Source organism: Schistocerca cancellata, chromosome 3 (assembly GCF_023864275.1).
Source record: "Schistocerca cancellata isolate TAMUIC-IGC-003103 chromosome 3, iqSchCanc2.1, whole genome shotgun sequence".
NCBI lineage: Eukaryota > Metazoa > Arthropoda > Insecta > Orthoptera > Acrididae > Schistocerca > Schistocerca cancellata.
Genome location: NC_064628.1, coordinates 593,077,691 through 593,105,568, shown reverse-complemented (window position 1 = coordinate 593,105,568; position 27,878 = coordinate 593,077,691). Strand labels below are relative to the sequence as shown.

General features: G+C 38.5%; 1 protein-coding gene across 2 annotated transcripts in view; it reads left to right on the top strand.

Annotated features, from left to right (window-relative positions):
- The window catches only part of LOC126175457 (jouberin-like), a 457,590-nt gene extending 430,527 nt beyond the window's left edge, over window positions 1-27,063 (top strand). For both annotated transcript variants that reach the window (XM_049922262.1, XM_049922261.1), the window contains exon 11: window positions 26,265-27,063. In XM_049922262.1, the coding sequence (XP_049778219.1) occupies window positions 26,265-26,952 (688 nt within the window). In that variant the 3' untranslated portion in view covers window positions 26,953-27,063. The remainder of the gene's footprint in view (window positions 1-26,264) is intronic.
- Window positions 27,064-27,878: the final 815 nt, after the last annotated feature.

The window sequence follows — 27,878 nt, the reverse complement described above, 5'->3', positions numbered from 1 at the left end:
CCTCTTTTTCTTCTTAGATGTTCCCTTCTTGATAGGAGGAACCATACGAAAGTAGCAGTCACTGACAGAGTTAGTTGGCTCACTCCAGGTCATGGGCACTGCAAAGGGCATTGAACGTCTTTTTCCACGCATCCAGTTTCTGAGGTTGCTGGCACAAGTGTTGCAGATCACATGTGGAGCCCAGGGTTTATCCTGATCACGTATTTTGCACCCAAAATAACAACTGTAAACTTTTTTAATCAATGGAGTTGTTTGCTGTTTGTGTGATGTCTAACGTTTTTGATGACTAAGATTGCATGAAGTGTATGTGCAAACTCCCCGCTTCTCTTACACAAGTTGACTTACTTGGGAATGGATAGCCAGCTTCTGGAGTCTCTACAAACTACTTCTCTGAAGAATGATGCTAGTCACAGGAACCTTTAAGACTCTCTCTCTATTTGTGAAATAATGAGGTACATGAAGAATACTTTTCAACAACTATCAGTATATATGAACTTCCACAAAGAACAAAATTCACTCTTCTCACATAAAAAATTGACTTCTTGTAAGTCACCCATGTCATCTCACATTAGAAACAATTAAGATATATTCACAACAGAGTTGGCTTGCTAACCACGACTCTATGAGACTGGAATCATACACATGTCTTGCCTCTAGCAAGTTCAAGTTAAAAGTTACTTAAAAAACTTCTCAACTAAAATGTTCTTTTGTCAACAACAATATTCACAGTTATAAAACAGCACAGAATAACACAGAAGTTCCTGGGTTCTGCCATATGCTTTCATTACAACTTCCATCACACGACCGACAAGTACTTGTCAATGCCATTCAACCACCATGTCTACCATCTTCTCACAATAAGCTTTGGACCTGCACACACAGACAGGAGATATGCAGTCAATAGGGTTCCTTTCTCCCACTCACATCTAAAATATCATGTGTTCGAGATGGTGAAAGGCCGAGTGGTTCTACAATGTACGTGGAAATTCTCGAAACACTATGTATCCCCCCCCCCCCCCCCCCCCCCACGCCCCCCCTTCCCCCCTCAGATCGGATACGCAATATTTTATACATAATCATTATGTACGTAACATCACTCACAACAACATTTCATATCATAACAATATAATTTCCTCATACATGTTTCTACATACATCTTTCACTTCAACAACAATCTTTTTTTCTCTAGAACAATCTTTAGCTGGGCATTAGTTTATTCTGTTCTTATTTCACCTTACCATCAAGACCTTGACATTTTGTTGTTGTTTTTAGTCATCTATTATAATACTCAAGAATTGCAAGGGCTCTTTCCTTATTTCCAATTGTAAACTGCAGGAATTCATGACACTTGGGTATTCCATTTTCTATTTCTATCCTCTGTACTACCTTTTCTTTAGTATGTACTAGCTCCATTATCTGTTGTAGTTTGGAGGAACTCTAGGTGAAATGAAAGTGTTCTTTTTGACACTCGTGAACTTTCATAAAATGTAATAATGCTCATTGTGCATAGAATTCAAACTTTCCGGAATAATCCCTACAAAATTTTGTGACTTTTGTCATGATACTGTCCCTTTTACCGAGGATCAGCACCAATACCGTGGTTGTGGGCTGACTTTATGAGAACACTTCCTCTTTCTATTCTGGTAGGTATGCCCCTTTATAAAACATTCCTCTTTTTTCAGGCCGCAGGTCATCCTACCTCCAAGTAGGTATGACTGCCCCATATACTTAGCCAATGCCAGGTACGGGCCCCCTTATCCTCTCTGAGTAGGCCTCATGGTTCATTACCCCAGTATATGTTCCTATGTATATATAATTAAGTATTTTCTGGTAAAGTTACAAATCTACTCTACACTTCGCATATACTTCTTAATACTTCATCTAACCCCTGGAGTCCCCCCTCTACTTATCACCTTCTAACTCTCCAGTAGATACAATTTCTGTACACACTTTTCAATAGATAATATGCTTACTTAGGCTATTCTTCAAGTCCCATGATCCTACAATTTGTAACTTCAGTGTTTGTGTCTAAATTTCTTGTTGTGTGTATGCGGATGTGTGTTCATGTAGTCTGATTCTTCGGCCTTATTTTCGAAAGATAAGGTGTAGGTTATTAGAAACCATGGAAACTAGGAAGGACTTCTCAAACAGAAGTAGGTGAATATGGAAAGAGGGAAAAATAGGTAGGTCCTCAAATGAGAAGTAAGAAAGAAAATTAATAAAAATGGTTGCTAAGATTGAAGAAGAGAAAGAAGATAGCCCCAAAGACAGGAAACCCTTCCCACCCCCCTACCTCAGGATCCCTACCCCTCAGGTACTTGAGTGAGACACCAAAGGAGGTTTGGTGTTAAATTATCTCCTACAGTATGGACATTCCCATCTTCACACTTTAGGTCCCCAAAGGAAATCTTAGCAACCCTATGGAAACGGCAAGTGATGAAGAATGAGGCATACTTGTTTGCGAGGGTTGTCTGAAAGGTGTGATGTGTGCTTTGTGTTAGCCATGGTTTATTTGCTCTTGTAAACCATGCTTTTATCTACAAAACCCTCCCATTTCTTTCATATCTCACAAAAGGTATAAAATATTCTACACAAAATAGAAAATCTATATACTACGGTGTATTAGTTGTTCAACTAGTCACACAATATTCTATTTTCTACAGACGTAATACTCCATTCAGTTCACTTTATCTAAATATCACTTTACAGTATAGTTTAAGATTTTAGGAATAGATGACAGAATAGTTAAAGATTTTAAGGGAATTTGGTGCAGGAAAACTATTTTGGAAGAAATACGAAAAACAACTCGAGATCTGATGGTTGTCACTCCGCCCGTTAACTCAGAGTGTTAACGTCCCTGGGGGACTGGGGGATATATGACTCCGCCCGGGTCCCATGGATCTGATATTAACTTTTCTTGTGCACTGGCATACCAGTATTTCTCTTTAAACTTCTTTTGAAAGTCCCCCCACTGCAAATCAGTCACCACTTCACTAGTTAACACAACATTGGGTGAAGTTGTTCATTTTTCCACTTTGTCCTGGATAAGTTTGAATTCTTTCCACAAGTCATCTATAACCTTTCGGGTATCTGAAACTTCAGAAGAAACAATAGGTGACACATTCATGGATGGCATTCTTTCCGTGACTTTTTGATCTATGATCCCTTTAAATTGTTCCCCCAAACTACTTATATTTACTATATCAGAGTTTGCTATCTTCTCTTGGAATCTTCTTTCTACATTATCCACTCGCATACTTACATATGTAATTTGTGACATGATTGTTGGCATTAACTTATATTGCTTTTCAACACTCTCTTTTAAAGTATACAATCCCTGCTTTACAGCATCAAACTTAACATTGCATACATTTTCAAAAGATCCTAACTTTTCATTGATTTCTGATTCTACAGTATTACACTTTTCCTCAATATCAAATTCTAACTTTTTTGCTAAATCTTGTAATTGATCATTCTGTTTCTGATTAAAGTCAGTGAACAGTTGATTTACATGAATATCCATTGACCTGGTTAATTTCTTCTTTAAGTCTAATTTCAAATCTTATACTTTATTATTTAAAGTGTCAAATACAGTATTTAAAGTATCCATGCCTTCGCATAGATTACCAAATTCCTTGCTCTGTGAGCCCACTTTGACATTTAAAAAACCTAGATTTGTTGCTTGGCTAATCAAGGTTTAATCTGATTATTTAGAACTTCACTCTGAGCATTTAAACTAGAATGTATCAAACCTATTTCTTTTCTCAGAGTTTCATTCTGAGCATTTGACTGCTGACTCTAGTCATCTAACTTAGCATTTAAAGTTTTACTATGATCATCTAATCAAGAATTCAGTAAGCCTAATTGTATACACTGAGCTTTGATTAGATTTACTAATTCAGACCATTCAGGCTCTTCTTTAGTATTTCTCATAGCCATAGCCCGTTGTAGCGTTGGTCTTGGGGGACGAAAAGAAAAAGTATTGTTTTTTTTTTTTTTTAAAATGACGTCTAAAAGGAAGTCCATATCTTTCACTTTCAGGACTCGAGTGTGGCTCTCCGAATTATTTCACATATGAAACAGATAAAATATCTTATATTAGAATAGCTTACAAAACTAATTTTTTATACATATGGGATGGGATTTAGGAAGGATCGGATCCTTTGACGTATTTTCGTGTGCTTATTTTCATTCGTATCGTGACCTTTCGTTAAAGTTTACATTTCAACAGTGTTCAGAGGTGACCTTGTGACTTGTCTCTGTGTACAATCAGTCATTATACTAATTACGTTAACTTCTCTATCTTAGAGTCTCTCGGAAGATTTAGGATACATACAAAATGCTTTCAGTACTGGGTGTGAATGTTTTTGCTACAGAATGTAGCGCACAGCAACTGTGTTGGCGGTTGAACGTTTACATTATTTCGTCACGTGGTGGCTGTCCACCTCCACTGTTGCGAGCGATCTTGAAATTCAGTCTGTGCGCGCGCACGGGACCGGAGCTTTCTTGCAGAGCGTTGATTTCGCGCTTGAGGTGCCGTGCGTCGCTTTTGTTCGGCGGATCGTGGCTTTGTGCTTTTTAGATTGCTGGAGGGAGCTTCTGCCACCGAAACTGCCTCAATCACTTCCTGTCCACTATCCAGTTACGGATTCACAGGTAAGTGGTAGCTACCGCTGCAACTGCACATGTGGAATGACACTGATTATTACACACTGCACACATCAATGAATTTTTTACACATATGGTGCAGTAGAATACTGCCACTGAAAATCGTCAAACTTTAAAACTTCACTTGCACTGTGGTGAGCGTCTGCGTGAACGGTATATTAAAAGAAATTCTCGCTTCATAACATCACACGGTGTTTACAAGTTGATTTACATACTAATATTTACAAGAGTTCATTTAAATCGAGAATTAATCTAATTGACCACTTTGAATCAGAACAATTTTTTCTTAATTAGTCTTTTTTTTTTATTCATGCCTACGGTCACAGGTAGGCTATTATAAGTCCTTTTTCTTTGACCAAATCCATTCCAATCTCCTTTACAAATTAATTTCATTCATAGTAATCTTTATCACGCTTGCTTATTCATTTTGTAGGCCCAATACATTTTTTTTAAATTGCTCGTCTTATTTAGTGACTTGTGAGGGGAGCTTCATTTATGTCAAAGTTTCTCTCGTATGTGCTTGTCTTTAAAGAAAGTTTGAGGACAGATTTGAAAATAGCAATTCCGCCTCGGGATTTCGTGTAGAAATACAAACAGTCGTAAAAGAAATGTGGGCAAAGCGGGCCTATTCACAGATCGTCGACAGAATTTAAATTACTCCTCAACCAGGTCGAAAATTTAATTTACATTGCGCATTACAAAAGCAATATGCGCGTCGCGAACCTACTCATTTTTATATGTAGTGCCTCACTTCCTAAGCACACGTGCATCTTTACAAGTTGATCCTGAGGAGTGGATAGGATCAAGGATCTTAAAGGATTTGCACTTAGGAAAGGGATTCAATAATCACAGAGAAAACAATAAATATTGCAGTGCGCACTTAAAATAAAATCTATCACTTCAAGCATGTATATCTAATATGTATCTTGCTGCAGCTTGATTACTACTCTTTGCTTATTTCTTAGACTAAGTCAAGTTTATGCATTACGCATTTGGGTATTAATTATCATTTGTATTTATATAAGCCTCTCACTAGAGCGTTGTTTGCTGATGTCGCGACCTGTGAAGCTTGGGCTGCTAGCTTGTGAATTTGCAGTATCGCTAATGCTCAATAGTACCGTGGAGTTGGCATAATAAATCATGTTATTCATATGTTCTTTTACTCAGCTTGTTTATAGTCTGGACTCATCTTACTTTGCGTTATATAATAAACTTCCTTTTTATTCCATCACACTTTTACTTAAGGTTAACGTCAGGCCTTTTTAGAACAATTGCACTGTGTTATCAATTTGTTCATGCTTAATCCTAGGTATCTGTTTACTTCAAAGAGATGTTATTTCATCGCTGGCACAGCACTGTGCTGGAAGTTACAAGTTAAATCTACCGACTGTTTTGCGCTAACAGGTGGTGCCTTATTTACGTCACATTTGAAAATAGGGAATAACCTCATGGAATCGAATCTTTCCTCACAACTTACCTCTTTTGTCTGGACGTTTAAGTATTTCCTTTTAAAACAGGTCATTAATTTGTCCTCGATTAAATTTCACTTACTAATACTAAGCACATATAATCATCATTTTCATATTACTATTTAGTGAGAGAAGGGCATTATTCGCTCCTTCCTGCTCATTCTCAAATTACTATTTAGCGAGAGAAGTGCATTATTCGCTCCTTCCTCTTTCCTCATTTTAGTACCTCGGGGCTAATTAATACCTCTCGAGTACATCATTTTTCTTACATACTAACTTATAACTAAAATTGAAAATCGCCTCTAGGACATGTCCTCCTGTTTACATAAAGATTATTCATGTAAATACTTGTCTACAACTTATACTGTATTTTATTTTCCAGACACGTTGTTTTGATACATAAGGTTTCCTTTTAGCACCGGTTAACGTCCGTAGTCAGTTCCGTTCCGTTCTTGTTACTCATTGGTTAATCCTGATCTCCAATACCTTAGAATTTTCTTACAGCTTAAATTAACTTAATTCCTGGTGTTATAAAATTTTCTTAAATCATGATGGTGGAACAATCCTTTGATTTTATTCATGGCAGGGTCAGATAACAAATAGCTACCAATGTGTGGTTTCCTCATTATCACAAAGGGACCTTCATAAATGTGTTGCCACTTACGATTCTTCTTTAACAACAGGGATGGTTTAAAGTGAGTCCTGACTAATACCTTTTCTCCTTCTTTGAAATCTATAACTCTGTTTACCTTCTTATCAAATGCCTTTTTTCGGAGGTTAGCATACGTTGTCAATGATATGAGAGCTTGCCTGATTTTTGCGTCTAGGTCCAATTCGTTGTCTTGTAACTTTGGAAGGGGGTCTATCCATTCATTCCTATCTTTTGATCTTGACATTAACTCATGTGGCGTGAATCCGGTCGACAGATGAGGAAGGTGGTTTACAATCTGTTCGAAAGGTGTTACGAAGTCTACCCACTTAGAGTGCTTATTCGGAATGTACGTCCTTATAAATCTGTTAAATTCTTTGAAGATTCTTTCTGTCGGATTCGATTGCGGTCGAAACAGGGATATCAAAATTTGTTTGATTCCATGGCGAGCAAGAAATGCACGCCATGGGTGTGATGTGAAATTTGAAGCATTATCAGACAAGATTAATTCTGGAACCCCGAATCGTGGGAAATAGTCATTTTCAATGCGACGAATTATTGGATTTGCACAAGAAGATTTTACTGCGTACAGTCTTATGTGCTTAGAAAAATTGTCCAGGATTGCTAAGTATTTAGCGCCTCCCCTACCGGTGGGTAGTGCACCTGCCAAATCAATACTAAGAAGCTGGTTTGGCCTTTCAGCAATTATTGGATTTAGTGGGATTGAAGTGGAAACATTTAAGGATTTTGCCTTTTGACAGATGACACAGTTTCTCAATAATTTATGGATTCTCTGGTGTAGATTCGGAACATAACAGTAAGTCGAGATTTTCCTTTTACATTTTTCTGGTCCGTAGTGACCCCATGAAATGTGAGTGTACCACAGAAGATGTTCAATGAAATTTCGAGGGATGCAAACACACCACCTCTCAGTTGACTCAGACGTCTTATGAAATAGCACTTGGTTATGAACTTTATAAAACTTGGACAACTTGTGGGCTGGATTTTCGTGAAGAATTTGTATAACCTTTTTCCATTTTGGATCTGTATTTTGAAGAATCTGAATCTGCCTACATAACTGAAGAAAATACTTTCTGTGAATTGGATCTTTCATTAACAAAACTTTATAATTAGACATTTGTTCCACCAGTTCGCTGGTTTCTGGTAAGCCCTCAGGTGAGCGAGAAAGTGCGTCTGCTATAACATTATCTTTACCTTTTATATATACAATGTCAAAGTCATATTCCTGCAGGAATAAGCACCATCGAGTAAGACGAGGGTGTTGCAACTTGCATGTAAGGAGAAATGATAAGGCTTGATGGTCTGAATAGACTTTAATTTTCCTTCCATAGATATAATAGTTAAATCGCCTAAAAGCCTATATTACGGCAAGTGCCTCCAACTCCGTAACCGAATAAGACTTCTCACACTCTGATAACACTCGACTCGCAAAGCTAATCACTTGGATTTGCTCGTGTCCATTTACTAATTGAATCTGAAAAAGACAAGCGCCGATACCCACAAAGGAAGCGTCTGCAGTAATACAAAATTCCTTATCCATCTGAGGATGATGGAGAATGTTACTGTTAACCAGACTGTCTTTAATTTTCTTAAATCCGTCTTGGCATTCCGGCATCCAATTCCAATGTGAATTCTTTTTTAAAAGGTTGTGAAGAGCGGGATTGTTCAGTACCTGATTGGGAACAAAACGTCTGAAAAATGACGTAAGACCAATAAATCCTCTCAGTTGCCTTTTTGTATCAGGGGTTGGAAAGTTTTTTATAGCAGACAATTTTTCCGGGTCGGGTTTAATTCCTTCAGGGGTGATGATGTGTCCTAAAAATTTAATTTCACTTTTTCCAAACTTGGATTTCTTAAGATTTGCTGTAACACCATACTCTCTGAATCGTTGAAATATCTTTTGCAGAAGGGCCACATGATCTTCCCAATTTCTCGATGCTACAAGAACGTCATCCACATAGACTGTTACCTCGTCTAAAAGTTCAGGACCCAGTACATAGTCAAGGGCAGAAATAAAAATTCCGGAACTCACATTTAGTCCAAACGGTACTACTTTGAAATGGTAAGATCTACCTGCAAATATAAACGCAGTGTACTTCCTAGACTCCTGCGCAAGTTTAACTTGCCAGTAACTGCTTTTCAAATCAAGGGTGCTCAAATACTTAACTCCGTGAAACTTCTGCAGATGCTCTTCAAGAGCCTCTGGTCTCGTTCTTATGGGTACTATAATTTTATTGATTAATCTTGCATCTAGAACTAGCCTTAAGCTACCATCTGATTTTAGTACAGACAATAAAGGACTCGAATAAGGTGAATGAGATACTTCTATCACATTCCAGCGTAACATTTTCCTGATCTCGCACTTGACAGCTTCTCGTCTCGCATATGGAATGGAATAGCTTGTTCTACAGTAGGTTGAATGGGGCAGGACATCCATTCGATATTCAAAGCCTTTTATTAGTCCAGGTTTCTTAGAAAATACTTGAACGTAATCTGTTAACAAATTGTAAAGCTCATTCTTCTGTTGTTTGGATAATTCAGTGGACTCACTAGCTTTACCGTGTAATTCATTCTGACCGGGAATTAGGTCTTTATACTCATCGTCATTTACACTTTCAGGATCTGTCACGTCTTCTGTCTGACTGTACTGTTGTCTTTTAGTCCATGGCCGTACTGCTGTTTGAAGCACCCCAAAGTTTGTCTTCACCTTACTTCTTAACAAATTTACAGTTACTTGTTGCTGGCTCGCTACTAGAGTACAGATTCCACACTCAACGTCAATTTTAGCTTTCGTCTGCCTCAAGAATTCCATACTCAGGATACATGGCACTGATAGGTTTTTAACAATAAGAAAAATGCACGTTACTGAAATAGACTCTATCTGGATTTGAAGCTGAGTCTGAAGATTTACACGTTGTGTTAGTGGACCAATTGCTCCCGATACGGTGCAACCTTGAATTGGAAGTGATAAAACTTTGCATACAGAGGATATTTGCTTAAATAAACATAAAGATAAGTCATTTATATTAGCTCCTGTATCTATAATAGCTGTTACTGGTATGTTGGCAATTGATACTCTTATGGAAGCTTGAACTTGTTCGTCCCATACGTCATCATTGTCTTTCGTCTCAGTGTCTGCTACTAGATCATCCCGTAAGTTTGGCTCTTTGTCATACCTAATTGCTTTAATTTCGTGTGGACCAAGGGACAGGGTGCCCCCATTCAAACCTGCAGCATCCTCTAGGAGGCTCAAAGGTGCTGCTTTTAATTTTCCTGCTGATTTATATTTCTTCAAGTTTCTTCCGTCTGGAACTGGTGTTGGTATTGTGGTACGAACTCGGTTGGAAATGGATCTTGTTGTCCTGGCGTATTCGCTTGCGCATAATAAATTTGCGTATTATGCGGGCGTTTAGGCTTCAGACTTCCCGAAGGTCCGTTCGCTTGTTGCGTGAAGTGTATATTTTGTGGCTGAAAGGTATTTTGCTGTTTCTTGTGTTGATTATAACCGTTACTAAAAGGTGTACGTTGGTCTCCACCTTGATTACGCCATTTATTTCTTTTCCACTGACGATTTGAATCGTAAGACTGATCGTTTTGATAATAACTGTTGATTAGTTGCGTGTTTCCATATTGCTGGGGCTGTGTGTTATAGTGTGCATTTTCGTACTGAGGTGGTGACGAATTATATATTGGATTGTATCTATGGCCGTTATTGTACTTATTTTTGTATTTGCTGTTGGAGTACGTAGTGTGTTTATTTTTGAAACCGTTATGGGGTTGGTACTGGCTGTCGCTGTGACGCGCTTTCGCTCGGCCACTATTGTTGCCTGCATATTCTGTATTGGGCTGGCCGCCTGCACTGAAGTGAGCGTTGCCAACATCAACTCTAGTGTCCTCATAAATCAGATCTAACGAGTCTAACACAGATAGGAAAGTGTCCGTGTCGTCCTCAGACACGTTTACTAACTTTTCTCTGATCGCAATAGGTAGCTTAGTTTTTAGAATCATAATAACGTCTTTGGCGGTGATCGGCGAATCCCAGAACTTGATTTTCGCTAAATACTTTTCAAAATATCTTCTCAAACTACCGCGCTTACTGTTAAACACTTCGGCGTTGTAAACCTCTTTTCTCAGGCGCTGCTGCACACCAGAACTCCAGAATTTAGCTAAAAACATGTGTTCAAACTCTTTGTAACTCTTACAAGAGTCGACCATTTCGGTTTCCTATAAGGCAGCATCGCCTACAATAAATCCACTAACGAATTGAATTCGCTGGCGGTCACTCCAGCTATTCGGGAAAATTCCTGAAAAATTTCGGAGGAACACTATAGGATGAATTTCTCTTTTCTGTGGGTGAAAGGTCGGAAAAATACGATGTTTGATCACGCTTTGCTCCTGCATCAAACTGACGAAAGTGGGTGGGCTGGTACTCTGGTTAACTTGTGCTTCTATAGAACTATGAGTTTGAGCATTATCAAATGGTGAACGGTAATGTACCTGCTGTTGTTCATTACTTCATGGTGAATTATTCCAGTCTCCTGACACAGGAGGTGGGGAATTTTCAACTTGACATTTTAGTGTACGAACTTCATCAACTATCTGTTGACGCCATTCAGGTAAATCTTGAGCTAACGTTCGTCTTATCTGGCCTAATTCTGACATCACCGTGTCTCCTGTTTTTCCAGGGGCCGCCAATATTTCAAAGGTCACGTTTTTGACAGTTTCCCTGAGTTCGTTCTTGACCTTGTTTTCTATGAATCCGTCTTTGTTTTTAATCCACTCTTGGTAGTGGTCAGACAATGCTTCAGCATGTGCCTTAACAGTATTCTTTATTTGATCCTCTACATTATGAGTCTCAATCTGTTTAGAAAGATCATCAACAACATTCTCGATCGTGTCCACTGCGGTTTTAACTCCCTTGACCTCATCAGAGATTGCAGTATAATCTTCTTTTAAGGTCGCAGCTTGTTTTTGATATTCCATCACTTTTGAATTTATCTCTCCCTTGGCTGCTTCGATTTTTTCATCTAATCATTTTGAAATATCCTCTATTTTTGACTCTACTTGTGTGTCAATTTCTGGCCTCATGGTCGTGATCTGACTACTGATTTGGCTTTGGACATTACCCAACAGGGTATTTAAATCAGATGTTATGTCTGCCTTTAGTTCGGCCTTTACCGAATTTAACCGTGTATTTAGGTCATTTATCTCCGTTTGCAGATCTGTTTTTACTGAATTTATGTCTGTTTTTACTGAATTTATGTCTGTTTTTACCGAATTTATTTCTGTTTTTACCGAATCTATTTCTGTTTTTACTGAATTTATGTCTGCTTTTACTGAGTTACACAGATTTGTAAGGACCGGATTTTTATTATGCCGTCTTTCGGCCTTCTCTTTTTCTTCGCGGGCCTTTTCATCTAATTTTTCCTGCTTTTCTTGTTTCTGTCTTTGCGCCTCTCTCTGTCTTTGACTTTCGAACTTGCGTTCCATTATTGCTTCGATCATTGCAGCCAAGTCATTTTTTTCAAAAGCGGGAATAGTTTGCACACTAGGACCAGCTTCTAAATTTTCGGTCGAGGCTGTTTCTGCCTCCGCTCGTGTACCTATCGCGTGTGATTGTAATGGATAGTGAGGTCCATTCGCATCACCGCTGTCGTCTGGTTTTGTTTGTGTCCGCTGTTTACCGTCAGCCATGTTCATGAATTATTTGTCAAACGTCAAAATGCTACAGATATTGTTTGTCACTGCCGTCAGTCGATTGTCTGTGACGTAGTGCTATGGCTTACTGGGACCTAAGATGAAATTTTAAATCTGGGTAACAACTGACGTTCATTTACGCCAAGAAGACAAGATGGTTCCTACTAATTACAAACAAATGAAATATCACACGTTTTACCAGTTTTGAGTGTAGTTATCCGCCATATCGTAATTTTTTATGCACTGACAACAATGATACACTTTCACTGAATTTAACTACATAAGAATGGACGATGGACAAATTGAAATAAAGCTGTTTCTAGGCAAAGAAAGACAGGCTTACGTTCTGATCAACTCGAAAGATGCTACGTCACTACGAAAGCTTTGCTACTGCGTATAAAAATGTGACTTACTATGGCTGTCTTGATGATGATACGGCTGAATACTCGCGTTTTTTGGTAGTTTCATCAATCGTTCTTCCGAATTAATTAAAAGGTTTTCCCACTTCTCTTTCTTGGTTGAATTGCATCCACATGAAAAAATGAAACAAGTATTAGTACAAGCACTGAAAAATTTTTAAACACATACATGAAATGATTTTTTTTTTTTTTTTTGATCAAGTCCCTGATCGGGCGCCAAGTGTAGCGTTGCTCTTGGGGGACGAAAAGAAAAAGTATTGTTTTTTTTTAAAAAAAAAAACGTTGAAAAAAGTGAATATTTTGGTGGGCCACTTGGCAACAGAATCAGGGATTGATTACACTATTATAATAACATACGTTGAGCATTAAATACCTGAATAAGAGCAGCATATTGATATATATATTTGAGATCGTTCGGAAGAAACATTATAATTTCTGTGCATTTTTATAGTCGCGATGTAGTCATACCCAGATCAACTCTAAGGGACCAGAAGATTTATAGACTTTAAAAGAAATGCAACACTACACAATTAAAAAAAAAAGAGTTGGTTCAGAAATAATAGGAAAACGATAATGTTCCTTCTGCCTCATGCTGCGTTCGGCCCATCAGCGTGATCGTAATTTCTGGTGATGAAGTAACACAAAATAATTATAATTCAGGTAAATAAGGAGATGGAATCATCAAGGTTAATTTACTAAAATAAGCACACTTATCTTTAACACACGTTTTTTTTAATGCTACGTACCTTTTCATATTAAATTACAATAGATGACCATTGTGGTTAGATACTTTATACATAACAGTCAAAATGCCCTCTTGACGCTGTCTGTTCGATATCAGTTACAAGAAACTACATGTTTTCTGATTGGAAAAAATAACAATTAGCATATTCACTCAATACTTTCACATAGAATATAAAATACAGTTGCGGAACGCAGCAAGTCCGTGTCCGCCTCTCATGGAATACAAACAGTAAAAGGTGAGGCGCCAAAAACCTCATTTGTCTTGAAACAACAGAATTCTTTTTTACGCCATTAATCGATACATGTACATAGAGATTTACTGGCACTGCGCAAGAACGGCAAAGATAAAGAATAATAAATTCTATCGCTGCTATGCGATGGTTCATTTCTTTTACTTTACAATTGTTCGATAACTTTAGGCCATCAGGCGTTTACTATTGAGCGTATATTAATGTTTGTGAGGCGAAAATTACTAATATTACACCGTTCTGACACTTCTCCAGTTTGCTGAATGTGATCCATGATTTTACAAGCTTTAGAATTTGTGAACATTTAAAAATTGACTTTAAGTATAATAAATACATTAATAAAGTTCATTAAATAGTTTGTATCACTTCTTGCCAAGGTACTGAAGTTCTGTTTTGCACTCACCCAGTGTAGAATTCTTGCAGCTTGGTGAGCAGATGTGACGGCAGTTCAGCACCAATGAACAGCAGCTGGTGCCGGCGGCATCGGATGTAGGCTGATTTCCATATCTGCGTCCCCACAATGCATGTGAGAGCTGTATACTCCCCACACTAGATCTTCTTAGTCATATCATTCTAGGCTCAACTCTTTGTCTAATACATCAAGATCTTCTCTCTGGTTTTTCACATTGTGACTTTCTTACATCTTCTTTCTTATTTGCCTTTACAAATTTTCTTCCCTGGATACTCCAGCATAATCCAGTTGCTCTTAATGGTTCTCTTGTCATGCTATGCTTGGTTGCTTATGGCAACACTTGATAGCTTTTTCTCTCTTTTTCATCTCAAAATTCCTGTTTTCTTCAGCCCCTTCACGTTGGTTGCCATGTTCTAACGTTTTTGTGATTACTTTCTTAATAGGCCTTCTCTTCTAAAACTGTGCTCTTTGGGCAACACTGTCAGTATATTTGGACTCCATGTGCAATAACAAATTTGCACTTTCAATATAAATATTACACTTCTTGTAAGTCACCCATGTCATCTCACATTAGAATCAATTAAGCTACATTTACAACAGAGTTGGCCTGATAACCATGACTCTATTATACAGGAATCATACACATGCCTTGCCTCTAGCAAGTTCAAGGTAAAATTTACTTAAAAGTCTTCTCAACTAAAATGTTATTTTGTCACTAACAATATTCAGTTATAAAACAGCACAGAATAACACAGAAGTTCCTTGGTTCTGCAATGGACTTGCATTACAACTTCCATGGTGCAATTGACAAGTACTTGTCGGTGCTGTTCAACCACCGTGTCTACCATCTTCTCACAATAAACTTTGGACCTGCACACACAGACAGGTGACGCACAGTAGATAGGGTTCCTTTCTCCCACTCACATCTAAAATATCGTGTGTTTGAGACAGTGGAAGGCCGAGTGGCTCTAGAATTTATGCAGAAATTCTTGAAAAACAACCGAAGCAAGTATCAATTCCCCATACTGATAGCAAAATGTGTCAGCACTGTTAACACAAATTTGTGGCATTTTTATTCACTTCAGTAGCAGCCAGCTTGACCAACTGGTAATTAATCTGGAAACAAATGTGCCAACATTATTACATGCATTAATAAAGTCATTGAAGTTGAAGAGGAGGGAGACAAAAAGATCACTAAAATTGGTATCAAAATGCTTATATCCAAAATATTGCAACACGTAAGACCAGGGACAATAATACAGACCATTGTACTAGTTATTATGACTTTGACAAGCCATTATAATATTTGATTTTAATCTTAAGATAAAAATCCATATACACTCCTGGAAATTGAAATAAGAACACCGTGAATTCATTGTCCCAGGAAGGGGAAACTTTATTGACACATTCCTGGGGTCAGATACATCACATGATCACACTGACAGAACCACAGGCACATAGACACAGGCAACAGAGCATGCACAATGTCGGCACTAGTACAGTGTATATCCACCTTTTGCAGCAATGCAGGCTGCTATTCTCCCATGAAGATGATCGTAGAGATGCTGGATGTAGTCCTGTGGAACGGCTTGCCATGCCATTTCCACCTGGCACCTCAGTTGGACCAGCGTTCGTGCTGGACGTGCAGACCGCATGAGACGACGCTTCATCCAGTAACAAACATGCTCAATGGGGGACAGATCCGGAGATCTTGCTGGCCAGGGTAGTTGACTTACACCTTCTAGAGCACGTTGGGTGGCACGGGATACATGCGGACGTGCATTGACCTGTTGGAACACCAAGTTCCCTTGCCGGTCTAGGAATGGTAGAACGATGGGTTCGATGACGGTTTGGATGTACCGTGCACTATTCAGTGTCCCCTCGACGATCACCAGTGGTGCACGGCCAGTGTAGGAGATCGCTCCACACACCATGATGCCGGGTGTTGGCCCTGTGTGCCTCGGTCGTATGCAGTCCTGATTGTGGCGCTCACCTGCACGGCGCCAAACACGCATACGACCATCATTGGCACCAAGGCAGAAGCGACTCTCATCGCTGAAGATGACACGTCTCCATTCGTCCCTCCATTCACGCCTGTCGCGACACCACTGGAGGCGGGCTGCACGTTGTTGGGGCGTGAACGGAAGACGGCCTAACGGTGTGCGGGACCGTAGCTCAGCTTCATGGAGACGGTTGCGAATGGTCCTCACCGATACCCCAGGAGCAACAGTGTCCCTAATTTGCTGGGAAATGGCGGTGCGGTCCCCTACAGCACTGCGTAGGATCCTACGGTCTTGGTGTGCATCCGTGCGTTGCTGCGGTCCGGTCCCAGGTCGACGGGCACGTGCACCTTCCGCCGACCACTGGCGACAACATCGATGTACTGTGGAGACCTCACGCCCCACGTGTTGAGCAATTCGGCGGTACGTCCACCCGGCTTCCCGCATGCCCACTATACGCCCTCGCTCAAAGTCCGTCAACTGCACATACGGTTCATGTCCATGCTGTCGCGGCATGCTACCAGTGTTAAAGACTGCGATGGAGCTCCGTATGCCACGGCAAACTGGCTGACACTGACGGCGGTGGTGCACAAATGCTGCGCAGCTAGCGCCATTCGACGGCCAACACCGCGGTTCCTGGTGTGTCCGCTGTGCCTTGCGTGTGATCATTGCTTGTACAGCCCTCTCGCAGTGTCCGGAGCAAGTATGGTGGGTCTGACACACCGGTGTCAATGTGTTCTTTTTTCCATTTCCAGGAGTGTATGTCGGATCTGACCTCTTACTTGAAGTCTTAAATGCATCGAACCCTATCAGAACAAGAAAGGATGAATTCTTGTTCACTGAGATAAGTGTACAGGGTCAGAAGTGATAACCTGACGTGGTCCACAAGCCACCAAAAATCAGTTCAATGGATTACATTCATTTCAGTGTCAATGGAAACATAGAATCGTAATGGGCGATACAAACATGGACTTTTGAGAAATACCTCCTCCATATAAACCTAAGAAGATAATTTAGTCACAACGATATGAACTTCCTTAACAACCCAATCACCATGCTCTTATAGATGTAATCACAACAAAAAGTTTGGTGAAGTAAGAGATAGAGGAAGAGAAAAGAGTCACAATAACTGCTGATTTCAACATAGATATAGCCAGTGAAGCCAACAACTCAACAAAATTCATTGATATGATTCAAATATTGGGTTTCACTGCAAATTTCATTGATTTTTCTCAAGTAAACCAAATGTCTGCAACAGGCATAGATAATACAGGGTGTCCGATAAGTCTTTCCCTGATTACATAAATTGATAACTTAGGCTAGAAGTTAGATACAAATATGAAACTGGTGTCATATTGTTAACAAACTATCGAAGTTTTTTTCACACATCAGTAAACTTCCACATGAGCACCCTTGGTAGCACTTAGCGCATCTAGGTGATATTGAATTTGCATCCACACATTAGCCAACATCACTGGAGGGATCGATTCAACTACTGTGGTTATCCGTTGCTGCAGGGTTTCAAGATCTGGTACATGTGTTTAGGAGACCTTGTCCTTGACATAACCCCATAAAAAGAAGTCTAATGGGATTATGTCAGGAGAGCCTGGAGGCCAAACTGTTGGCCCATCATGACCAATCCATTGCCCAGGAAAGGTCATATCGAGATAGTCACGGATGGCCAAACCCCAATGAGGCGGTGCACCGTCTTGCTAAAACAAGACATTGGGGTGATACTGAAGCAGCTGAGGAACAGCATACAGTTGCAACATGTCCAGATACACTGCAGATGTGATTGTAGCCTCAGCGAAAAAGAATGGCCCGATAATTCGATCGTGCAATAGTGCGCACCAAACATTCACCTTTGCACTGCCTCTGGTGCACTCCATGACCTCGCACCAGGGGGTTGTGAACCCCAAATGCGCACATTATAGTGATTCACTACTCCACTGACAAAAAAGGTTGCTTCATCAGAAAAAGCAATTCGTCTGAGATAACCATCATTGTCCTCAATATGTGATAGCATTTCGAAGTCATATCGACATGTACTGTCATTGGGCAACAAGGCCTGAATGATTTGCACTTTGTATGCATGAAACAATAAACGTTTGTGTAAAATGTCATGGAGAGAGCTTTTTGGCATCTGTAATTCACGTGAGGCCCTGCACACTGATTTCTTCGGACTTCGCAGAAAAGACTGCCTTACAGCTTCCAACCTGTCTGCTGAGGTTCTTGGTCGACCAGACCTCGGAAGGTCAGCAACCAATCCTGTGTTCTTGAACCTCTCATACCAGGCTTTAATGCTCTTGACATCAGGAGGATTCCTTCCAAATGTTGTCTGGAAGTGTCTCTGCACTGTGGTTGGTGATCGTGTCTCATGGTACCACAGGACACACTGTGCCTTCTCCTGATTGGTTAACATGGCTTCTTGGGCACTGCACCTCATCCACTATTTATGTACTGTGAACCTAAAACAGAAAAAAAAACTTTGATAATTGTAAACAATTCGACACAAGTTTCAGATTTGTATATTACTTCTTTCTTGAGTTATCAATTTATGTAATCAGGGAAAGACTTTTCGGACACCATGTATTTTAATCACTTACACTTATAATGAGGCAAATAAGTTTTGTTTAGATTTATGACTTTCTGATCATTGTACTCTGTTTATGGAGTTAACAAGAACCATAGAACCTTCCTCGAAAAAAACCTACACAAAACACCAGTTCAGTAAAGAAAATATGAACTTATTCCACCATAGATTAAATAAGGTGGAGTGGGCTATAGGTCATGCCCTGAAAATTTTGCTACTTTCTTGGAAGACTTCCTACTTGTTTTTAATGAAACTTTCTGCATCATTGCACATCATAAAAAAGTAGAAAATAAAGTAAAGTGCATTACTGAAGGAATAAAAATCTCTAGTGCAAGAGAAAGATGGCTACATAGGGAACTAAAACATAATAAAAGTCCTGATTTTCTTACCTATGTAAAAAATTACAAAAATATGTTTTAAAAAATATTAAATCAAAGGCATTGTGGTTAGTGATCAAAGGTGGAACAGGTGCCACAGGTAGAGGCCATGATATTTCTGAAATCAAGGTAGAGGATGAAACTATTGTAAATCCTGCTCAAATTTCTGAATTATTTTATTAGTTCTTTGTAAATGTAAACAAATCAAAAATCAGTGTAGAAGATAACTCAGACAAGGTAAATTTCTTCAACAGTGAGCAATCTGATGGTGAACTTTTCAGTACATTTACCAAAACTACTATAAAAGGTATAGAAGATATGATACTGTCGCTAAAAGGTAAAACATCAGCAAATTAGGATGCCATACCAACAAAAGTGTTAAAAAATAATTCCGCAGCCACCAACTACAATAATTAACCAGTCCCTTCAAGAAGGTTATTTTCCAGACACACTGAAGTACACAGTAGTTAAGCCACTATTCAAAAAATGCACAAAAGAACATATGGGAAACTATCACCCAGTGTCTCTTCTTATATCAATATCAAAAGTATTTGAAAAGGTAGTCACCATACGAATTCAAAATTTCATATAAAAATTAAAAATAAACTCAGAATATCAGTATGGATTTCAAAAAGGCAAAACCACAATATATGGTATAAATAATTTTGTTGATAAAATTAGCTCATCTCTAGACAGCTCACTGCATGCTGCAGGAATTTTTTGTGACCTGTCAAAGGCCTTTGGTAGTGTGAATCACTCCTTTCTAGTCTGTAAACTGGGAAAGTATAGAATCAGGGGCATGGTATTAGAATTGTTTAAGTTCTATTGAAGACAAAGAGTGATTATATCATCAGAGAGAGGAACTTATACTTCAAAATGGAAAACCATTTCACATGGAGTACCCCAAGGTTCTGTCCTAGGTCCCATTCTGTTTCTGTTTTACATAAATGATTTGTCACTTAATATTGAGTGCCACTCAGTTTTATTTGCAGATGACACATCTGTAATCGTTGAAAGTAACAATGTAGAGTGCTGCAATGCCCAATGTTTGACCGGTCACAGTTTGCCCATTTGATGGGGGGACCAAGCTGCTTGTGTCCGGCCCCACACGACTTGGCTCGGTCACGTACTCGCCCCATGTCTGTTGTCCGGACTCCGGACACGCAGATAACCGAGCATGACTGGTCACCGCTGACGTCTCACCTTGCCTCGCTGCACTGCTGTACTTTACAAATCCAATGCTTCTCTCTCTCTCTCTCTCTCTCTCTCTCTCTCTCTCTCACACACACACACACACACAAACAATGTATTTATCTCTGTCTCTCTCTCTGTTTTAATACAAAAGTAACATTTCCAAGAACGGGTATGTGACACAGCCAAATTCATAAAGCACTTGGAAAGTAAAATGATATTGCAATACAATCATGGATAGAAGACGAGTCTCATTTCCAAACAGAAGATATATTTTTCCTTTCATTAATAGGAAACATTAAATAAGTGCTGTCCCTGTAATCTAGAAGACAACCATCTTCATAAAGAAAGCATACAAAGAACATTAAACATTTACAGACATAACTTGTCATACTTTTCACTTGTTTGCAACAGAAACAAAATTATAGTTATTGTTAATCAGCAGTAAATCACTAACGTGTTCCAGATTTAATTGGCTATGTCGATTTGTTAATAACATGACGGCTTTACTGAAGCATCTCTCACTAGGTGCACTTGTTGGTGGGATACATAAAATACATCTTGCAACTGGAGCCAGACCTGGTAGATGTGTTTCAAGTCTACTCCACCACTTTAAGATGTCATCATCATCTCCTAGGTGCATTATAATGTAGAGATCTACTTCATATTCCTTGAAACCATCTCTTGTTTTGGGTGGTGATGACACAGTTCTTGAAAGATCTATGATAATAAACAAAAGAGACAAGTATTACAGAACTGATGTGGAAATCATCAAAACGATCCTGTAAAAATGAGGTGTTTTACGTTAATGAAATATTATACAAATTATAACATTCCCATTTCTCTATAATACACTATCCACTAACTATGCAAAAATGATTATGTTAATGATTTATGTTGTACCTGCATAAGTGGCACACATTTGTCGCACATTGCTAAGAATTTCGTGCTTTTCATTTATTTCAAGCATATTAAGATCATGGAAAGATGGCCAAAGAAACATAGAAATTTTATGTCTGGAAGTGATCACAATCTTCTCACAAACGAAAGTCAGGGCTCAATTTTTAATCTTTTGTACCTCCTGTTAAAAAATACAAATGGTTCAAATACCTCTGAGCACTATGGGACTTAACATCTGAGGTCATCTGTCCGCTAGAACTTAGAACTACTTACACCTAACTAACCTAAGGACATGACACACATCCATGCCCGAGGTAGGATTCGAACCCGTGACCATAGCGGTCGCATAGTTCCAGACTGGAACCTAGAGACGCTCGGCCACTGTTGCTGGCCTAAAAAATACTGTTAGTACACATCAATTATGCTAGTTAATTATAAATCTATCACATATCATAATGAAACAGTGCTTTTAACTGCAATAATTTCTCACCTGAGGGTCAGTGTCATTGACACTGCAAATTTGTTGCAGATTGTGAAAGCAAAGAAGAACTAACTGGATTGTCGGTTCTTTTTCACCTTCTAATTCATCTGTGGCCTCTTTAAATGGTCTCAGAAAATGTGCAGTTTGTCCTGCAAGCTCATTATCATATCCTTGCAATCTGTAAGTGGAGTCCTTTTCTGTCAGCAAAGCAGCAACTTCATTGTACTGAGTGTGTAAGGATTCCAGCATAGTGTACAAGCTGTTCCAGCATGTGCAGACCTCTTGTTTTAACAATGATTTCAAAGACGAGCAGAGGCCACTTCTCTTAATGTACCTTACAATGCATTTTGCAGTATTTACTGTTGATGCAATTTTCGGGACATGATTTAACAAGAAGTTATTTTCATCGAAAGTATGGCTAAGTGCTGTGTTTATACAATGAGCAGCACAAGGAATCCTTTCATGATTCCAATGTCCCCAATCAGCCATCCTCTCTTCAATTTCTTTCATAATATTTACTCCCATTGTATTAACGTCCGGGTATTTTGTTGTAAATAAAACATTGTTCACAAGAGATGAATCTGTGTTAATTTAATGTGTTGTAAGCGTGAAATAGTGCACCTGATTATGCGAACCAGTCCACATATCAATTGTTGCAGCATATGTTTTACTAATAACTTCCGCAATAACAGAAGGCATTATGCTGTTTCATATTGCAACAGCTTGTTGTTTGACATGTCTGCTTATAATAGAGAGATGTGGCATGACATCTGCCATGTTTTCTCCATAATGCACACCTAAATATATTAATTCTTGGCCTAGTTCTCCGAAACCTTCACCAGAAACAGCATTAAAAGGTCTGAAATCTTTAGCACACAGTGCAACACACTTTGCTGTAACACTATTTTTTGTTACTGCCAGTATCCCTGAAGGAGCTGTATCTTTGTGAGGTTTCTTGCAACTGTGTTTCTTTAAATGAGTGGTTCCCAACTGGAAATGCAATAATGTGGAGCAGTTTATGCATGATATGTACCCAGTAGACGCACTGTTTTCGTCTACAGAAATGTACTCCATACTTGGCTTTTTAGACCTTCCAATTTCTTCAATGTGTAAACATTGGTTTCAATCTTATGCCTTACTGCACTGGCTGCTTCACACTGCATGTTTACAGAGAGAGACACACCACAAATGAGAAGCCCATACTGGCTGCAGTCTCACACGGATAATTACATGTGTAATGTGTTTGAAGTTACATGCTACGTATTCGGTCACAGCTTCTATGCTTGGTCACTAGAACTAGTGCAGGCAGCCTATCCAGTTAGGGTGTGTTCAACCCATCTTGTATTTTGTGCTCACTTACTCAGTCATGCAGGATTCTATAACAATGCTGACCAAATTCCACAAACTGTATTAAATACTTAAGAAAAATTAGATACCTGGTTTGATTTAAATAGGTTAAAATTAAACCTGGAAAAGACTCAGTTAATGCAGTTTAAAACAAAACAAGCAGAATTAAATGATATTCAGGTCATTCACAGAAACCAGGATTTTCAGGAAGCTAGCTGTGTGAATTTCCCAGGAATGCAACTAGATAAAAATCTATCATGGGGATCACATGTACAGTACCTTGCAAATAAATTAAATAGCCTAGCATTTGCATGAGGATACTATACAATGCTACCAGTATGGACACAAGAAAAGTAGTATATAACAGCTACTTTGAGTCAGTAGTAAGCTACAGAATTGTATTTTGGGCTACCTCAATCCATATATGTCTAATTCTAAAGCTTCAGAAAACTGTCATTAGAAATATGTGCAGTATAGGGCTAAGAAAATCATGTTGCCCACTCCTAAAAAATCTAAATATATTAAGTGTTCCCTCACTATACATATATGAGCTGATTATCTTTGTACACAATAACCCTGATTTATTTGTAGCAAATCATTTTCAACATGATTATAGCACCAGAAATCAAAATAATTTTATGCTGCCCATCCACCATTTACAACCTTATGCTCAAACTTCACATTATATGGATGTGAAAATTTATAACAAATTGAAAGAAAGAGAATTGCTCAGCATAAATTTAGAAACACTCAAAAAACCTTATATGAGTGCAGGTGTTACTTATTCAGTAGAAGATTTTATAAATGACAACCTGAAAATTTGAGCAGGAGAGATCAAGTACATAGGACCATTGATTTTTAAAAGTTTGTTACTTTTGAAGAAAAAATATTAATTGCTTAATTAATTATTCAGTATTGCATATTATATTACTGATATTATAAGGAAAACTGTAAACCAGTTTTTGTGTTTTGACAAGTGTCCTGTACATTAATTCAATGGGTTGAAATTGTATGTTACAAGACAATAAACTTCTATTCTGTTCTATTCAAATTTTTCCTCCAGGCCTCAGAGTAATATTCCTGGCGTATGCCTCACAGCCCCTAAAGCTTAAATCATGTTACATAATTTCTAGGAATATTAAACACACAGGTCATGATGCTGTAACAGCTGATTACTCAGAAACCTTGTGGCATCAGTTAATCAGAGTCTGTGATTGATTGCAAAATCCATGGACCTAGTAATAAACTTATAAGTACTATCTGTGGATGAAAATTTCCTGCTTCTTTGCTGACAACTGAATTATGACACATGATACACAACAGGGATGTTACTCATATATATTTCAAGACAAATCTGAAACCCAAACATTACAAAAAATAAAGGAAGTTAAGAAAAAAGGTAAAGCAATGTATTCACAGAGTCAAATTGAGGCATGCTTGTTCATTTGTATGCAGCAATATGGCACCTGCAGCTCTGTGGAAGAGTCTCCACAGCTTGAGTATAAGAAAGACAAAATCAGAAACTGCCTTTCAGGTTATAGCTGATGAACTTATTTTCAGGTTTCAGCTGATAAACTGGATGAATTTTCTCAGTGCTACTCAACTCCCTTGCAGCAAGGAATTATTTCCCAATAGAATCCCCAAATTACATTAATAACCACAAAATTTTGCACCTAAAAGGTGTAACAGTAAATACAACAAGAAAAGCAAAAATGAGAATCTCTTCTGAAAGCAAAAGACAATGATGGTATCAGTGTAACCATAATTGAGAATGTCACTGATAGTTAAGTATCTATCTTTGCAGCATAATTAATTTCACTGATAGCTTATTACCTGTCTTAACAGCATATTTAATTTTTCTGTCATGTAGGGGCCATATCTCCCTCCATGAAAAAGATGCATAGAGTGACCTATTCCGGAAATTGACAACCCACAATCACCTTATGTTAACCAACTGTATTACCTATTGTATCCAAAGCCCTGGGATCTATTTTTGCTGAATACTTACATGTATTCAACTGTTATAACAAATATTAACATGGTAAACACTATAGTGCAAAAACTGCACTTATTAATGTAAGTGATAACCTGAAATGTGGCTTGGAAACTGTGAAGCCACAAAATCGACCTTACTATGCTTCAGCAAGTCGGAAGGTTAGTTGATGGGCAGGGGAGAGGTGGGGAGAGGGGGTAGTGGAAAAGGAGAGAAGTAAAAAGACTGGGTGTGATGGTGGAATGAGGGCTGTATAGTGCTGGAAAGAGAACAGGGAGGCTGGATGGGTGAGGACAATGACTAATGAATGTTGAGGCCAGGAGGGTTACAGGAATGTAGGATAAATTGCAGGGAAAGTTCCCACCTGCACAATTCGGAAAAGCTAGTGTTGGTGGGAAGGATCCATATGGAACAGGCTGTGAAGGATGTCATGTTTGGCAGCGTGTTCAGCAACCAGGTGGTCCACTTGTTTCTTGGCCACAGTTGTCAGTAGCCGTTCACGTGGACAGGCATCTTGTTGTTTGCCATGCCCATGTAGAATGCAACACAGTGCTTGCAGCTTAGCTTGTAGAGCTAAATAAATCAATACATAAAATAAAGTATCCCACTCTCGTTCACCTCTCTTTTCATTTCCACATCTCTTTGTTTCATTTTGGATCATCTCTCTTTCTCTGCATTTGTTCTGGGAGAGACTCCACTGCTTCCTTGTGTAGGTAACAGCCACATGTACATGTTGCATGCAAGTAGTAATTTGTAACCTAAACTCTTCCTCCTGCTCCTTCTCCTCCTCCTCCTCCTTGATCTATTTATGTCAAGCTACTTTCCTTTTCTCACTTCTTTCTAGACTGGCTGGGGTACTGATAGATAGAAGTTGGTGTGTGTGTGTGTGTGATTTTTCCCTGTCTGCTGCTCAATGTTGTTTCTGTTCAGTGAGAAACATTGTATCCCATTTTATTTAATGATTGATTAATGTGTTCTGTAGCACCGTAGGATGATAATGTGTGCTAAAATGATAGATAATAGTGAATGTAATTCTTATGATATTGATTTCACAGGTTTCAGTCTGCAGCATGTATTACACCTTGTGGGAGTTTAGTGTTTTGTGGCAGTGAAGATGGCACTGTTCATGTGTGGAATGCAGATACTGGTGATGAAGCAGCAATATACACGAAGCTTAAGTTTGGTGGCAGTGGAAGTTGTGCAGTCAGTTCTGTAACATATCACCCTCATGATCACATAGTGGCATTTGCATCACATAGTTCTTTCTCCCACATCCTGCTGTGTTCATTCAGTAAACAAGAACATTCCAATGCATTAGGAATTCATTTCTTCAGGGACTGTAGTGCAGCCTATATTACAAGAGGAGCTGATGATGAAGACAATAGTTATAATGATGATGATCCAATTCAGAGGAGCCTCACATCACTTTCTGCTTCAAAAGGAATGCGTAAATTGTCTGATTCTCTGCTGAATATGAGATTCCTAAAAAGGAATCAACAGGTGGAAAATCTTAAGTATTTACAATCACCGCCTTCTGAGGAAATTGGAGACAGCAGCGATGTAGTAGATAACACTGACACACGTTTGCTTGGCATCATACAGGAAATGGATAGAATTTTATCAAACACTTCACCAAAAGCCAGCAGCCAGTGCATTAGTTTCTCACAACTGCACAATGAAGAAAATGAAGTTCCCTTAAAAGTTTGCAGTCAACACAGTAACAAAACACACTATACCTCATAATATACCAAATCCAAGATAAAGTGATACTTTTATGAGAGGCGCATAGAAAATTTTAATCTTGTTGTAATGTTAAGTGTATATAATAAAGATTATGTTGATCTGTTTGCAAAATCTGTTGAAATTACATAAATTATTTTGAATATAAATGTTACTGATCTGTAATGACTCCTATCCATCCTGCTATCCTGGTCTCCATTATTCTTTTGATGAGTATGTTCTTCTGTTTGTTACTTGTATTTGACATAAAAACTGATTTAGTTTTGGGCACACCTACAAGAACTATTTTTTCTGAGAATATCTATGTCACTTAATTTCATTCAGTAATTAAATAAAGAGAGTAATCTGTTTAAGACTAACATCAAGCTACAGTATCAGTTGTTTACCTATTTACCTCTTTTTGTTGTTGTGCTAGGCATCTTTGTATGTATTTTTGAGATAAAAAAATGAAAGAATGAGTAAAAGGACTAAAGGGAATGGGTGGGAGGACAGACAGGCTGCAGGGATCACAGATGTGAAAGTCTGTTTTGCTCACTATTAAGTGAGTCATTCTATCTAGTTCTACATCTATAATTGCATCTTTACTTGGAAAGCTATCTGATGGTGTGTGGCAGAGGGTTCATTCCCTATTCCATTTTATTCTTATACATTTCTTTATCTATGTGTAGACAATAAATATTGTAAGGCTGTTGTCCAAATGTACAAGTAGGTTTTGTGTGATATCATTACAAGGAAGGGGAACAATCAGATATACATACAAAATAATACACACGAGATAATGTAAATTGTACAGTTGTAAAATTCATGTTCTGATGCAAGTCAAACAAAGAATTAAGTTACAAAATTCAGGTTTTAGAGTAAAAGTGTTTCACCTACCACCTGAGGCATATTGCAAATCATATACTTCTTGGAACAGGAAATGTTACTTT